At 47.2% G+C, this 16,526-nt stretch overlaps 2 protein-coding genes across 4 annotated transcripts in view; one reads left to right on the top strand and one right to left on the bottom strand.

The window, feature by feature from the left end:
* The window catches only part of LOC310746227 (cathelicidin-related peptide Oh-Cath-like), a 520,941-nt gene that overhangs the window by 105,383 nt on the left and 399,032 nt on the right, over positions 1–16,526 (top strand). The window lies entirely within an intron of this gene.
* The window catches only part of KLHL18 (kelch like family member 18), a gene marked incomplete at its 5' end in the record, with an annotated part of 46,903 nt that overhangs the window by 13,553 nt on the left and 16,824 nt on the right, over positions 1–16,526 (bottom strand). For both annotated transcript variants that reach the window (XM_083579596.1, XM_083579595.1), the window contains 4 exons: positions 2,214–2,374; positions 5,953–6,151; positions 12,513–12,653; positions 14,699–14,829. In XM_083579596.1, coding sequence (XP_083435722.1) covers positions 2,214–2,374; positions 5,953–6,151; positions 12,513–12,653; positions 14,699–14,829 — 632 coding nt within the window. The remainder of the gene's footprint in view (positions 1–2,213; positions 2,375–5,952; positions 6,152–12,512; positions 12,654–14,698; positions 14,830–16,526) is intronic.

The raw sequence follows: 16,526 nt of genomic DNA, 5'->3' as shown, positions 1-16,526 counted from the left end.
TACAAGGGATTTTATCAAGAGTGTATTGTATTTGGTTTGAGCAATAGTCTGGAGGCAGAATGAGAGGGAATCAGACTACAGCACGTGGGAAGCCACAGAAAATTTATAATTAGCTATGTAATTGATATTTATTTGAATTGGTATTGCTGTAATATGGTGCATATTGGATTTTTGTAATTGAAAATTAATAAAAATTATTTAACAAGAAAAACCTAAGTTCTGCTGCAAGGCAGGAACTTAGCACCTATGCTATGAATGCATGTGTGAATGAGACCTACAACTCAGAACTCCTGAAGTCGGGCAGCCGCTGCCATGTTCCTCCCCTTCAGGCGACTCCATTTTCATTTGTACATAACACTTTGTCAGAGCTGCTCCACAGTCTGCAGAATGAGGGCGGTGCAGTGTAATTCTGGACTGGACTCAGCTACATTAGTCAAAAAAAGAGTGTTTTGAATGCATTATAAACATGCAACACCAGATGGCGACAGAGAGCAAAGAAAATTTCTATGCGATTTTCCATAGCGTGTTTTTTTTCCTTTTGTTATAACGATTTAATTTTTGACTTATTTATAGAGGTTTTTTTCCTGTGTGCAGATCTACCCTAAAAGTGGGCAAACAACGAGCCACACGTTAACCTTCAAATTCCTGTATGCAGTGGAGCTCTACCTCTCTTTTAAATCAGAACCAGTGAAGGAAGGCAGTGAAGGTCCTGTGTGAGTGCCTGGAGGTGGTTGGAGGATGGATGGCGGCTAACAGATTGAGGTTGAATCCTGACAAGACAGAAGTACTGTTTTTGGGGGACAGGACGCGGGCGGGTGTGGGGGACTCCCTGGTCCTGAATGGGGTAACTGTGCCCCTGAAGGACCAGGTGCGTAGCCTGGGAGGCATTTTGGACTCACAGCTGTCCATGGAGGCGCAGGTTAATTCTGTGTCCAGGGCAGCTGTCTACCAGCTCCATCTGGTACGCAGGCTGAGACCCTTCCTGCCCGCGGACTGCCTTGCCAGAGTGGTGCATGCTCTAGTTATCTCCCGCTTGGACTACTGCAACGCGCTCTACGTGGGGCTACATTTGAAGGTGACCCAGAAACTGCAATTAATCCAGAATGCGGCAGCTAGACTGGTGACTGGGAGTGGCTGCGAGAACCACATAACACCGGTCCTGAGAGATCTGCATTGGCTCCCAGTACGTTTCCAAGCACAATTCAAAGTGTTGGTGTTGACCTTTAAAGCCCTAAACTGCCTCGGTCCTGTATACCTGAAGGAGCGTCTCCACCCCTATCGTTCAGCCTGGACACTGAGATCCAGCGCCGAGGGCCTTCTGGCGGTTCCCTCCCTGCGAGAAGCCAAGTGACAGGGAACCAGACAGAGGGCCTTCTCGGTAGTGGCGCCCACCCTGTGGAACGCCCTCCCTTCAGATGTGAAGGAAATAAGTAGCTATCTTTTCTTTAAAAGACATCTGAAGGCAGCCCTGTTTAGGGAAGTTTTTAATATTTAATGCTGTATTGTTTTTAACACTTGATTGGAAGCCGCCCAGAGTGGCTGGGGAAACTCAGCCAGATGGGCGGGGTATAAAAAATAAATTATTATTATTATTATTATTATTATTATTATTATTATTATTATTACTCATTATGTGCAGAAGAATTCTCTCTCAGGGAATGTCTGCAGCGGTGCATCTCAGAATTCCACCACCTGCCTGTCTGAATGGTGAACACAAATCAAGATACAGTGGTACCTCGGGTTACATACGCTTCAGGTTACAGACTCCGCTAACCCAGAAATAGTGCTTCAGGTTAAGAACTTTGCTTCAGGATGAGAACAGAAATCGTGCTCCGGCAGCATGGCGGCAGCGGGAGGCCCCATTAGCTAAAGTGGTGCTTCAGGTTAAGAACAGTTTCAGGTTAATAACGGACCTCTGGAACGAATTAAGTACTTAACCTGAGATACCGCTGTACTGGATGACACAAAACTCACATAGCCCATTGCCTGCCCTGAGCTTAAGGGACAGAGGAGACACAAGAGAGAGGAGGACATTGTGCTTCTACAATCTGACCTGGCCGGGTCACCTGGAGGAAAACTCTCTCTCTCTTTTCCTGCATGGTAGAAAAGGGATTCTGTGTTTGGGGCTCTGCGCCTGTCACTGTCTCACGGGCTTCCTCGTTGTGATTCCCCTCCTGGAACTGCTGCAGGCAGCTCAACCCTTGCATACCCACCTGCACTTGTGGCAGCAGCGGACGAGGTCATCCTGCTGGACGCGGTCCGCAAGGAACTGGGGTCGGCAAAGAGGCAGGCGGATTTTGGAGAGGAGCTCCGGCAAGAAGGGCTCTCGATGCTCGCGGTCGTACCTGACCCAGGCCAGAGCGGCTTCGAAGACCTGTTGGAAGCGGAGCGGGAGATATATCAAAAAAAGCTACCCAGGATGTTTCCAGGTTATGATGCTCTGTTTTAGAAAACTCTGGAAGAGATGAAAGCATCAGTTCTCTTGAAGCGCCGACACTCATTCAGGCTTGAAACCCAGCTTACACTTGGGCAGTGTTAGAAATTATCCAGGCACCAGGCATGTTTTGCGACTGGCGTGGGAGTCCATTGCCACCACATGAGAGATTTCTAGATGCCAGATTGCCGACTGACATCTCCACCTGGCTGGCCTCTCTAGTTTCTTAAGCAGGTAAACTGAAGATCTTATTTACTGCATTTATAGTAAAGGTAAAGGGACCCCTGACTGTTAGGTCCAGTCGTGGCCGACTCTGGGGTTGCGGCGCTCATCTTGCTTTATTGGCCAAGGGAGCCGGCGTACAGCTTCCGGGTCATGTGGCCAGCAGGACTAAGCCGCCTCTGGCAAAGCAGAGCAGCACACAGAAACACCGTTTACCTTCCCGCCAGAGTGGTACCTATTTATCTACTTGTACTTTTGACATGCTTTCGAATTGCTAGGTGGGCAGGAGCAGGGACCAAGCAACGGGAGCTCACCCCGTCACGGGGATTCAAACCGCTGACCTTCTGATCGGCAAGTCCTAGGCTCTGTGGTTTAGACCACAGCGCCACCCGCGCCCCATTGCATTTATATCCCACCCTTTTCTCCAAGGAGTCCATGGTTCAGCCCCCCCCAGTTAATCTCTACAACGACCCTGTGAGGTAGGTCAAGAGGCTACGACTGACTCCAGTCTCACCCAGGGAGCTTCAGGACTGAGTGGGGATTTGAACCCTGATCTCCCAGGTCCTAGTCCCACACTCTGACCACTTCACTACACTGGCTCCCTAGAGAATTTCTGCTGTGGGGCAGCTCTGGAAATTAAGTCGGCAAATAAATATGGGGGAAGCAAAATCTCACTTAAGAGAAGGACCTGCAATGTTTTCATTGAAGCCTGACTTTGTTTTATTCTGGATTGTTGTATTTGACATTTTATTTTATTTTAATGTGTTGTAAACTGCTCTGAGATATTCTCTTTAAAATCTAAAGCAGCATAGAATTGAAATTAACAAGAACAATAAGCCCCACAACCGGGGGGGGGGGGGGAATAGTGCCTTGACAGACCATTGTGGCAACCGTAACCAAGTTTTAAGGTGCCATTTAGCGATTAGCTTATATATCCAAGTTTCTAACACCGAACTCGAGGGCTTAGACTGATGTGCTACAAAAACCTGTATCTTTATAATAATAAATTTTTATTTATACCCTGCCCTTCCTGGTTCAAAAACCGGGCTCAGGGCAGCTAACAACAAATTTAAAATACTTTAAAACACTTAATTATACAAACAGCATAAAATACAGTATAAAAACATGAATGACAATAAAATTCAAAAATCAATTAGATAATCCCCAGGGCTAGCTGGCTGAATTGGTCCCACTTGGGCCAGCGAGGAGGCCAGGGGAGAATTAGCTGTGGGGTCTCAGAGCGGGTGATCTTCATAAAAGGGGAGGGGGAGGGAAGAGAAGGGAAATAAAAGATCAGGCTGAATTCAAATTAAAGGCCAGGCGGAATAGCTCTGTCTTACAGGCCCGACGGAAGAAGGTTAAATCCTGAAGGGCCCTGGTCTCATAGGACAGAGCATTCCACCAGGTCGGAGCCATCACCGAAAAGGCCCTGGCCCTGGTGGAGGATAATCTGACTTCTTTAGGGCCCGGGACCTCTAAACTATGGATATTCATGGACCTTAAGGTCCTCTGCGGGGCAGACCAGGAGAGGCGGTCCCGTAAATACGAGGGCCCTAAGCCACAAAGACAAAAACAATATACATTTAAGCAGGGAAAGACTGGGAAGTTAACCCCTAGGGTTAACTTGCCCCTGGGCTCCCACAACCACTCTAAATCCCTCCACTTACATAAACGACTTATCTAGGCACTTCCTCTGTGGCTGCCGCACCCACTCCCCCCCCCGATAATCTACCCCCATAAAAACATCTGTCCTCGCTAGGATAGCCCTTCGACAAGCCCACTCTCGAGACACAAATAATTCTCAGCTGCCTTAGCGCGGAGATCAGCGGTTGAACCCATGGTTTATGGGCAGAAGGATCACTCAACTTATTCTCCTTCAAGATTTGCAGTGCTAAGGTCAGCTTGCGGCCATCAAAAGCACCATGTCAAAGAGCGACATAGATAAAAGGCAGCCTAGGGTGGCATTTTATCTGACGATGGTGAATGGCAAGGGATGCCTGGGAGGCCACACTGCAGAGGAAGCCACCAAGTGATATTTGGTTGACCACCGAGATGACCTGGCCTTTTCTTCCTGCACAAGAAGGTTTTCTGCAGGAAGCTACCAGGGTGGTCGTCAGAAGTTACCATCAGTGGAAATAAGATAAAGGTAAAGGGACCCCTGACCGTTAGGTCCAGTTGTGGACGACTCTGGGGTTGCGGCGCACATCTCGCTTTATTGGCCGAGGGAGCCGGCGTACAGCTTCCGGGTCATGTGGCCAGCATGACTAAGCTGCTTCTGGCAAACCAGAGCAGCGCATGGAAACGCCGTTTACCTTCCTGCTGGAGCGGTACCGGTTTATCTACTTGCACTTTGACGTGCTTTTGAACTGCTGGTTGGCAGGAGCAGGGACCGAGCAACGGGAGCTCACCCCGTCGCAGGGATTCGAAACGCTGACCTTCTGATCAGCAAGCCCTAGGCTCTGTGGTTTAGACCACAGCGCCACCTGCAGCCCCCAGAAATAAGATAAACCTTTTCTATTGCCGCTCTCAAGGGAAGGGTGTGTGGAACTCACCCTTTCACTTGCTTCCTTGTGTCTCTCGAATACTTTTTGCCATCGGAAGGCTTTCGGCCTGCGCCTGGGTGGTTTCGCTTGCCCCCTTCCTTGTTACCACTTCGCAGCTACGCTGCTGGTTTTCTTTACGCTTGTCCTGTACTGAAATCTGCCTCTAATTCAACCTGCTAGCTGTCGCGAGCCCTTCTGGCTTTCAATAATAATAATAATAATAATAATTATTATTATTATTATTATTATTATTATTATTATTATTATTTTTACTTATACCCCGCCCTCCCCAGCTAAGGCCAGGCTCAGGGCGGCTAACAAGCAATAATAAAAACAAGCTGAATGAATACAACTTAAAAACAAGATTAAAATACAACATTAAAATATTGAAACATTAAAATATTAAAATGCAGCCTCATCACAGGAGGAGAAAGGAAAAAGAAAGAGGGGGAGGCAATCAAATTGGCTCCAAGCCAAAGGCCAGGAGGAACAACTCTGTCTTACAGGCCCTGCGGAAAGAAATCAGACCCTGCAGGGCCCTGGTCTCATGAGACAAAGCATTCCACCAGGCTGGAGCCACTGTTGAAAAGGCCCTGGATCTGGTTGAAGCTAGTCTGACTTCCTTAGGGCCCGGGACCACTAGGGTGTTGCTATTTATGGACCTTCAGGTCCTCCGTGGGGTATACCGGGAATGGTGGAAGGCAAACCTTGCGATGAGCAACCAATGCACCTTGAGACCTTGGAGGCACCTACCTGCTCCTCTAACTTAACGTTGAGCTCATCCCTCGAGACCAGCTCCAGGACGTCTTCCAAGGGCAAGGCCAGGAACTCTTCGCACACAGAAACCTCCACAAAGTGCTGGTGGATGAAGCTGTTGGCAGCATCGTAGAGTACGGCACACATCATAGTTTCGGCAAACTGGCGCACGCCCAGGCAGTTTTTTGGGTGAAGCCTTTAAGGACAGTGCAGATGAATATGGGAGAGTTGAACAGCTAAGAAAGTGTCTGACCTACGCAAAAGCCAGTCCCCAACACCCTGTCACCCTCTAGAACGGGATTTTCCAAACCCGGGGTCTCCAGCTGTTTTTGGACTACAACTCCCATCATCCCTAGCTAGCAGGGCCAGCGGTCAGGGATGATGGGAATTGTAGTCCAAAACCAGCAAAGCTTGGGAAACCCTGTTTCACACAGTCACACAGCCATGCTGACCCTGGGGTGTGTCCAGGTGCCTGGCGTGCTCTGGTCCATGGGGTCACGAAGAGTCAGACACGACTAAACAACTAAACAACAACAACAAAATAGACAGGAAAGTATGGTAAATCTAATAAAATAAAATAAAATAAAATAAAATCCCCACTTGGTAGCCTGAATTTACCTGAGGTTTTCGTCTCTTTCAGGGGGAACCTTTTTGGCACAGTGTGTGCATATCTTATACTGGCAAAGCCACCGGTTTTTTCCTTTTCTTTTCTGGAAATCTATATACCGTATTTTTTGCTCTATAAGATGCAATTTCCCCCTCCAAAAATTAAGGGGAAATGTGTGTGCGTCTTATGGAGCGAATGCAGGCTCCATGGCTTCAGCAATAGCAACGCAAAGCCTCCGAAGCGCAGTGGGAGTGCTCTCGCCGCACTCCAGAGGCTTCGGGTTGCTTTCGCTGAAGCCTGGAGAACGTGAGGGGTCGGTTCCTTTCACTGAAGCCAGGAGAGCAAGAGGGAACGGGGCACACCAATCCCTCTTGCTCTCCAGGCTTCGCTTCGCTGGAGAGGCAGTGCGTAGCTTTCCCTCTCTGCGCAGCGCCCCTTCAGCGAAGTGGGAGGAGAAATGGAAGGGGCTCCGTTTCGCCTGCCGCTTCGCTGAAGGGGCGCTGTGCAGAAAGGGAGATAATTTCTTTTCTTGTTCTCCCCCTCTAAAACTAGGTGCGTCCTACGATCGGGTGCGTCCCATAGAGCGAAAAATACGGTAATTGGCTCTTTGATTTGACACCTGGAATCTGTCTATGACCGTGGCTAGCTACAGCCCCCAGCCAACAGAAAGAAGGTTCCTCTTCACCCTATCTAAAAGATGACCCAAAGCAGGCTTTGATGTGAAGTTTACACTCCTCTCTTCTATTGAAGCACTTCTTTACAATTGCATCAGGGAGAGGGAAAGAGAAATCAAGCAATACAGGTAGCAGTGGAAAGCCCAGCTGGCTAAAGACCCACCTGGTCCTCTGACCTTTTAACTAGAGGCACGTCAACGATGCGGCTTAACTCAAATGGTATGAGTGGAAGGGAGGGGGGGGAGAGAATGGCTTTTTGGCAGGCCACAGATATTTCAAATTCTCCTTTTCTGATGAATTGGCAACAAGTGTGCATGTCTTTTGACCCAGCCCAAGTTACAGGGCAGCATTCCACAGAATCTTCAGCCAAGCATTCTCTCCAGTCCAAAAGCTATAAAGCCAGACTGCTCAGCAATTTCCTCTTCTAGGTCACTCTACCTTTGCCCTAGACACAAATGGACAGGGAAGTGGATAGGGCTCCTGCCTTTACTGCGCCTTACTGTGAACTTGAAAAGACTTTATGGTGGGTTTGGTGGGTGCGTGTCAGTAAACGAGGAGAATTAAGACTAGACTTGCTCGTGTTCCCAAGGCATCGATTCCATAAAACGTATTTTGTTGGACTGTGCAAAATATGAGCAAGCCAGGGCTGAACTGATATTACCCTTGCTGGTACCTTTCCCGGGAAAATAAGAGGCTCACTATGTCAGGTTCCTATTGGAAGACCGGACAAATGCTAGAACATTAGCAGTGGCCAAGTTCTTATCGGTGGTTGCAAGAACCAATGATCCCTATACTCTGAACAAAATGCTTGTTTAACCTGGAGGTAGGCTGAATGAATTGTGTATCGCTTTGTAACAATTTGTTGGGTCTCTGGACCGTAATAAAGGTTGATGATGATGATATCTCACTGTATACAAGTTGTACAAGTGACAATAAAATATTTCAGTGCAATGTCCTCTACAGAGAAAGGGAACGGCAGAGGAAGGCAGCCTCCACTTTCTGCATCAAGGATCCTGTCCACAAATGCACTCTTTTGGGGCACGGCAGCAAAGATTTCAGGAGCAATGCTACTATGGAGGACTGCATTTGGTGGACAAATTAAGGGTCTGGCTTTTGTTTGGCGCCTGCTTTTTGAAATACTATTCTCCTGATCATGGCTCGTTCTGATTCGAAGCACAGTCATCAAGGCTAGTAGCCACAGAAAGCCTTATCCTCCGTGAATTTGTCTAATCCTCTTTTAAAGCCATCCAGGCAACACCGCAAAGGAATCGCCAGTATTTAAAAAGAAGTAAGTAAGGGGGAGGGATGCGGGTGGCGCTGTGGGTTAAACCACAGAGCCTAGGACTTGCTGATCAGAAGGTCGGTGGTTTGAACTCCTGTGATGGGGTGAGCTCCTGTTGCTCGGTCCCTGCTCCTGCCAACCTATTCAAAAGCACGTCAAAGTGCAAGTAGATAAATAGGTACCGCTCCAGCGGGAAGGTAAACGGCGTTTCCGTGCGCTGCTCTCGTTTGCCAGAAGCGGCTTAGTCATGGTGGCCACATGACCCAGAAGCTGTATGCCGGCTCCCTCGGCCAAAAAAGCGAGATGAGCGCCACAACCCCAGAGTCATCTGCAACTGGACCTAATGGTCAGGGGTCCCTTTACCTTTTAAGTAAGGGGGGAGAGATCAAATAGGTTGGTAAAGGGATTTGTCTCTGTAACCTTGGCCACCAGATATTTTTTTGAGTGACTAAGCTTCACTTGGTTCAACTAATTAGCATTTCATAGATCTGGTGAAGTACACTGTAGTCCAAGACTGCCATGCCACAATAAATTAATTCATCTTTAAGATGCAACAAAGATCCACCACCCTGGGATCTTTTGATAAATGGCGTTATATAAATTATTGTTGTTGTTGTTGTTGTTGTTGTTGTTGTTGTACCCAGACACTGAAGTCCAGCTCCGATGGCCTTCTGGCGCTTCCCTCACTGTGGGAAGTGAAGTTACAGGGAACCAGGCAGAGGGCCTTCTCGGTGGTGGCACCTGCCCTGTGGAACGCCCTCCCATCAGATGTCAAGGAGATAAACAACTATCGGACTTTTAGAAGACATCTGAAGGCAGCCCTGTTTAGGGGAGCTTTTAATATTTGATGAATCATTGTACTATATTTTAATATTCTGCTGGAAGCCGCCCAGAGTGGCTGGGGAAACCCAGCCAGATGGGCGGGGTATAAATAATATTATTATTATTACTATTATTATTATTGCTTTTGGTTCAAAGGTTGGTCAGCCCCTGAGCTAGGGTCTTTTCTTTAAAAAAAAGGGGGGAGGAGGAGTTCCAAAATGGTGAAGAGAGATTTCCAGGCACCTCAACTGTTGGGACTTGCTCATGAGAAACCATCTTCCAGTAGCCTCCTTGGCTCACTCCAATGGGGCACCTATCCAAAGGTGCTGGCACAGGACAATTCTAACAACCTAGAAGAAGAGCTGAGTCTCAACTAGCTTTAAATGTATCATCATTATTATTTGTATATATGTATTTATAACCTGCCTTTTCCCCCTGCTGCAATGGCTCCCGGTGGAGTACAGGATCAGGTTTAAGGTGCTGGTTTTGACCTTTAAAGCCCTATACGGCCTAGGACCCTCGTACCTACAGGACCGCCTCTCCTGGTATGTCCCACGGAGGACCTTACAGTCTTCAAACAAAAACATCTTGGAGGTCCCGGGCCACAGGGAGGTTAGGCTGGCCTCAACCAGAGCCAGGGCTTTTTCGGCTGTGGCCCCGATCTGGAGGAACGCTCTGTCACAAGAGACTAGGGCCCTGCGGGACTTGACATATTTCTGCAGGGCCTGCAAGACAGAGCTGTTCCGCCAGGTCTTTGGCCAAGGCACAGTCTGACCCCCTCTCTCCTTCTGTAATCTTCATAGAACTCTAGCCCAATGGTTGCCATTAATTTGACTCTGAACTGATTTCAATTAATTGACTGTGATTTTATGTAAACTGTGCTATTTTTATTGTTGTTAGCCGCTCTGAGCCCGGCTTTGGCTGGGGAGGGCGGGATATAAATAAAATATTATTATTATTATTATACAGAAATATATAACTTTGTATTAAGCTGGCTCTGTGGTTCTCTCGTACGAAGTACTCTTAAGTTTCTTAACTTGGGGGGAAGGCTTTGAAATAGGAGACATCTTTAAATCCCCACTGCCATGCCTTCAACAGACTTCTTAGGGCAGGTATAGGCAAACTCGGCCTTCCAGATTTTTTGAGACTACAACTCCCATGATCCCTAGCTAACAGGACCAGTGGTCAGGGATTATGGGAATTGTAGTCCCAAAAACATCTGGAGGGCCGAGTTTGCCTATGCCTGTCTTAGGGGTTGGGAGGGGGGAAGACCATCCAGGCCCCTTAGACCACCTCTCCCAGGCCTGGGGGCTGGTACAGTGACAGCATCTGTTTGCAGCAACAGATTTAGCCTTCAGGAAATTCAATATCTGCTGCAACAGCAGATTTTGCTTTCAGGAAATGGCAACCGAGGCGGTGGACCACCGTTCCTTAAGCTCTTCTCAAAATGGGCCCCCGGAAATGCTAGCTGCTGGCCGGGTTTTCCCTGGTGTGTGTCTGTGCAAGAAAGATTTTGCCTCACTTCCGTATCAGGAGCTATCTCTATTTTGCACACACTTCCTGCTTTGTAGCATGCCGCACAGTCTGGATTGCAGAGGACAGACGGAATCTCTGAAATCTTGATGCGCCTACGATTCCGCCTTGGGATAAGGGAAACAGTCACACAAAGCACCCCCTGCGTCAAGGAAATCTCAAGAAATACCAACAGTAGAAGAATGGCAGATGAAGATGTTGAAGTTTTTGGAGCTGGTAGACCTGAATGGAAGAATCCGCGATCAGAAAGAAGAGGAACACCAAGAAGATTGGAAGAAATTTAAAGATGATTTAGCTAAATATTGTAATATAAGTCGAAAATACTTGAAAGTACCAAATAGGCCTAGGATTTGAAAAAGGATGTTGAATATTAATATGGATCTAAGTCAATAAGAAAAGAGATGAAGATAGTAGATTGAAGGAGTTAACTGCAGTAGAAAGATGATTTTGGAGAATTGTTACAAGGTGAAATAATGAAATTCAGTTAAAGGGGATTCGAGGAAGTCAGTTAATAAAGAAATTTAAAATGAACTTTAGAAATAATATGTGGTTTTATGTCTGTTTTTTCTTTTCTTTTGTTGTGTAGTATTGTAGTGTGTTTTCTTTTGTATGTTTTATCGTATTTTTCACTCTATAGGACGCACCCGACCATAAGACGCACCTAGTTTTAGAGAGGCAGAACAAGAAAAAATTTTCTCTCCCTCTCTGCATAGCGCCCCTTCAGCAAAGCGGCAGGAGAAATGGAGCCCCTTCCATTTCTCCTCCCGCTTCGCTGAAGGGGCGCTGCGCAGAGAGGGAAAGCTGCACAGCGCCTCCCCAGCGAAGCGAAGCCAGGAGAGCAAGAGGGGTCGGTGCGCACTGATCCCTCTTGCTCTCCTGGCTTCAGCGAAAGCAACGCGAAGCCTCTGGAGCGCAGAGGGAGCGCTCCCACAGAGGAATTTACGGTCTTCAAACAAAAACGTCCTGAACTCCCAGGCCACAGAGAGGTTAGGCTGGCCTCAGCCAGAGCCAGGGCTTTTTCGGCTGTGGCTCCAATCTGGTGGAATGCTCTGTCACAAGAGACTAGGGTCCTGCGGGACTTGACATCTTTCCGCAGGGCCTGCAAGACGGAGCTGTTCTGCCAGGCCTTTGGTCGGGGTTCAGTCTGACTCCCTCTCCTTTCATAAGAACTTGCATGAACGTGGCCTCCCAATTTTTCTCACAGGCCTATATAAGTTCAGCACAAACAGTTGGGCCTGGTGAGCATTTAAGGTCCCCAACCCTAATCTGCGGGTTGCCATCTGATTGGATTTTATTCTGATCCTGATCTGATTTGAGGATGTATTTGAAGTGATTGTCTGATTTTATGTTAATGTGTTATACATTTGATGCTAGCCGCTCTGAGCCCGGCTTCGGCTGGGGAGGGCGGGGTATAAATAAAATTTATTATTATTATTATTCGCGTTGCTTTCGCTGAAGCCATGGAGCCTGCATTCGCCCCATAAGACTCACACACATTTCCCCTGAATTTTTGGAGGGGGAAAAGTGCGTCTTATAGAGCGAAAAATACGGCATATGTTCTATCTGTTAAAATAATAAAAAATAGAAAAATAAAATAAAAAAGCACATCCTGCGTCATAACAGCGAGATTCCCCCTCACCTCTCTCTGAGGAACGAGCAGCAGGCATCCTTGATGTTTTGCAGCTGCAAGAAACTTGCCCCCATCAGCAAGGACTGGACGTTCTGCTGGTCGATTGCCAAGTGCCCATTGTAGGCAAAGTTGATCAGAGCTTCCAGTGCGCTAAACGGGCCAGAGAAGAATGGGAGAGCGTGAGATGTGAGTAAACACACGCATGACTTTATAAACCACTTCAAAACAATTGTGTGTGTGTGTGTGTGAGGGTCGGTGGGGAGGGGCACCAACACTGACAAGGTCTGTGTTGATTGATAGACCTTTGTCAGATTCCAAGGATTCCAGGCCTTCAACAGCGACAAGAACATTGCGCTTTTAGTCCTTGGAATTGCAGAGATAAGCTGGAAAACAGCAACTGTGACGTACTAAGGTTATAACATCTTTACAACCTCATGTTCCTGTAGCTTAGTTAGATGAACTTTTACCTAAAAGCAAAGGAACGAACCACCGTTTCCAAATGTTTTGGGGAGAAAAACTCACCCCCAAATCAATAAAACATATTTTTGTATATGTAACTGTATAAAGAATTATGTAATGATTATAATTACGTATTAGAATGCAGGAAAACCAGAGGTTACAAATTTTCTAGTGCAGTGGTACCTCGGGTTACATACGCTTCAGGTTACAAACTCCGCTAACCCAGAAATATTACCTTGGGTTAAGAACTTTGCTTCAGGATGAGAACAGAAATCGTGCTCCGGCGGCGCAGCGGCAGCAGCGGGAGGCCCCATTAGCTAAAGTGGTGCTTCAGGTTAAGAACAGTTTCAGGTTAAGAACGGACCTCCGGAACGAATTAAGTACTTAACCCGAGGTACCACTGTACTTGTGCAACGTTCTGTACTCTGTATATTACTTCTTATTGTTTAGAATAAATTGAGGTTGTGGTTTGTCTTGGTTACAAGCGCCATAAAGTTCCCACATCACTTTGATTGCGTGTTCTGATTACTTTTTGGTATCTGGAGTAAGGGTGGCTCCTACTTCGAGCGAATCTCCAATACAGTGGTACCTCTAGATGCGAACGGGAACTGTTCCGGAGCCCCATTCGCATCTGGAAGCAAACGTAACTCGTGTCGGCGCATCTGCATGTGCGCGGGTCACGTTTCGGCGCTTCTGCGCATGACATCATTTTGAGCGTCTGCACATGCGCAAGCGGCGAAACCCGGAAGTAATGCGCTCCGTTACTTCTGGGTTGCCATGGAGCGCAACTCGAATGTGCTCATCCCGAAGCACATTCAACCTGAGGTATGACTGTACCAGCAATTTTTTTTCATTGAGTAGTAAATGGGAGATTCCAATTTTTCATTTCGGGGGTGACCTTTTTCCACAACTGAGAAGGATCAGTTCCCTTTTTAAGTATTTCTAAGCTGCTGCACCCCCGAGAAGCAACTCCCCATGGATTACCATCAAGCAGTTGGTCCCTTACCTTTCCCGCCCCGACCTGGCCACAGTGATCCATGCGATGGTCACCTCCAGGCTTGACTACTGTAATTTGCTCTACGCGGAGCTGCCCTTGAAGCTGTTCCAGAAACTCCAGCGGGTGCAGAATGCTGCAGCGAGGCTCCTCACGGGGTCTCTGCCATGGGAGCATATTCACCCAGTGCTTTTCCAGCTGCACTGGCTCCCGGTGGAGTATAGGGTCAGGTTCAAGGTGCTGGTCTTGACCTTTAAAGCCCTTCACGGCCTAGGACTCTCGTACCTACGGGACCGCCTCTCCCGGTCTGCCCCACGGAGAGCCTCAAGGTCCATAAATAGCAACACCCTAGTGGTCCCGGGCCCTAAGGAAGTCAGATTAGCCTCAACCAGAGCCAGGGCCTTTTCAACACTGGTGGAACACACTGTCTCATGAGACCAGGGCCCTGCAGGGTCTGATTTCTTTCCGCAGGGCCTGTAAGACAGAGGTGTTCCGCCTGGCCTTTGGCTTGGAGTCAATTTGATTCCCTTCCCCTCTTTCTTTTTCCTTTTTCCTTTCTCCTCCTGTGATGAGGCTGCATTTTAATATTTTAATGTATTTTAATCTTGTTTTTAAGTTGTATTCATTCAACTTGTTTTTATTATTGCTTGTTAGCCGCCCTGAGCCCGACCTTGGCTGGGGAGGGCAGGGTATAAATAAAAATTATTATTATTATTGTTATTATTGTTATTATTATTATTACCTTGGATCCATGCCCTGCATGACAATTTCATCTTGCTTGCACTCCATCATGTCGTTTGTAAACATGGCGTGGAAGTAAGGGATGGAGGCCGCCAAGACAATCCGGTGGGCGCTGAATTTGTGGTCCCCGACCTGTGCAGTAAAAGAGAAGGGAAGAGACATCAGCTATTTGGTTCCAAGGGGAAACGTGCCATTTCAGAATGGGATACTAGCCCACGTTTGGTGTAAGCTCTGAGGCAGAGTAAATACTTGACATCTCTGGCAGTGATGTTCAAAAGGAGCTTGAATAGCAAGTTGCCCGAGACCCTGAAGAGCCAATTAGTTGGCCAACACAGGGCTAGCCGGACCAATGGGAAAAGTCAGTATCTTCCTTATATTTAATTTGATAGGCTGCCAGCACAAGGGCGGGTCTAAAATGTGAATGCTTACTCAAAGGGTGCTGCAATAGTAAATGTTTTCTGGCAGACATTGAATGAGCCTTGTAAAGTACATGCTAAAGGTAAAGGGAACCCTGACCATTAGGTCCAGTTGCGGAAGACTCTGGGGTTGCGGCGCTCATCTCGCTTTATTGGCCGAGGGAGCCGGCGTACAGCTTCCGGGTTATGTGGAGGGGCAGGACTAAGCCGCTTCTGGCGAACCAGAGCAGTGCACGGAAACACCGTTTACCTTCCCGCTGGAGCGGTACCTATTTATCTACTTGCACTGGTGTGCTTTCGAACTGCTAGGTTGGCAGGAGCAGGGACCGAGGAACGGGAGCTCACCCCGTCACGGGGATTCGAACCACCGGCCTTCTGACTGGCAAGTCCTCGGCTCTGTGGTTTAACCCACAGCGCCACCCGCGTCCCTGGACATGTCACAAAGTACATGTTAGATAAAGTTAAATTAAGTTAACAAAAAACAATGTTGTGTAACTGTATAAATAATCGTTTATTTGAAAATTAGTACCATGGGTATAGTCAGACATTTCTTTTCTTTGCAGACTAAAATATGACATATTGCTATTTTTTTTACTCTATTCATAATTTTATTCTTCTTTTCTTTTTTCTTTTCTCCCCCCCTCTCTTTTTCTTTTTTTTGCTTTCTTTTTGTTCTTTTGCACGTATACTCTCAATAATTTCTATGTTTGTTTGCTGGTATTGTATGTATTTTAAGACTCTGCTTGTTCAATAAAAAAATTTAAAAATAAATAAATAAAATGAGAACGCTTATGCTTACAGCATCCTTTCCTGCCTCCTGATGCTTTGAACTACAATTCCCATCAAGCTTTGCCAGCACAGCCATGTTGGCTGGGAAGGAGGGGAGTTGTACTCCAAGGAATTAGTGGACACCAGATTTGGGAGAGGCTGCGATACCGCAGGGATAGCCAGCACAGTGCCCTCCCTATGTTGCCGGACTACAACTCCCATGAGCCTGCTGGCTGAGGTTGATGGGAGTTGTAGTCCAAAACATCTGGAGGTTTACCACGTTAAGCTATCCCTATGTGTGTGCGCACAAGCAGAATCCACAACAACCTAAGCTTCTATGAAACAAGAACAGCCACCTTAGCAATAACCTATTCAATACTTTTACGATTAGAATTACCGTATTTTTTGCTCTATAAGACTCACTTTTTCCCTCCTAAAAAGTAAGGGGAAATGTGTGTGCGTCTTATGGAGCGAATGCAGGCTGCACAGCTATCCCAGAAGCCAGAACAGCAAGAGGGATTGCTGCTTTTGCTGCGCAGCGATCCCTCTTGTTCTGGCTTCTGAGATTTAGAATATTTTTTTTCTTGTTTTCCTCTTCCAAAAACTAGGTGCGTCTTACGGTCTGGTGCGTCTTATAGAGCGAAA

Source organism: Podarcis filfolensis (assembly GCF_964270895.1).
Source record: "Podarcis filfolensis genome assembly, chromosome: 12".
In the NCBI taxonomy this organism is placed as follows: domain Eukaryota; kingdom Metazoa; phylum Chordata; class Lepidosauria; order Squamata; family Lacertidae; genus Podarcis; species Podarcis filfolensis.
The sequence above is the reverse complement of the archived record's forward strand: the minus strand, read 5'-3'. Positions and strand labels throughout refer to the sequence as shown.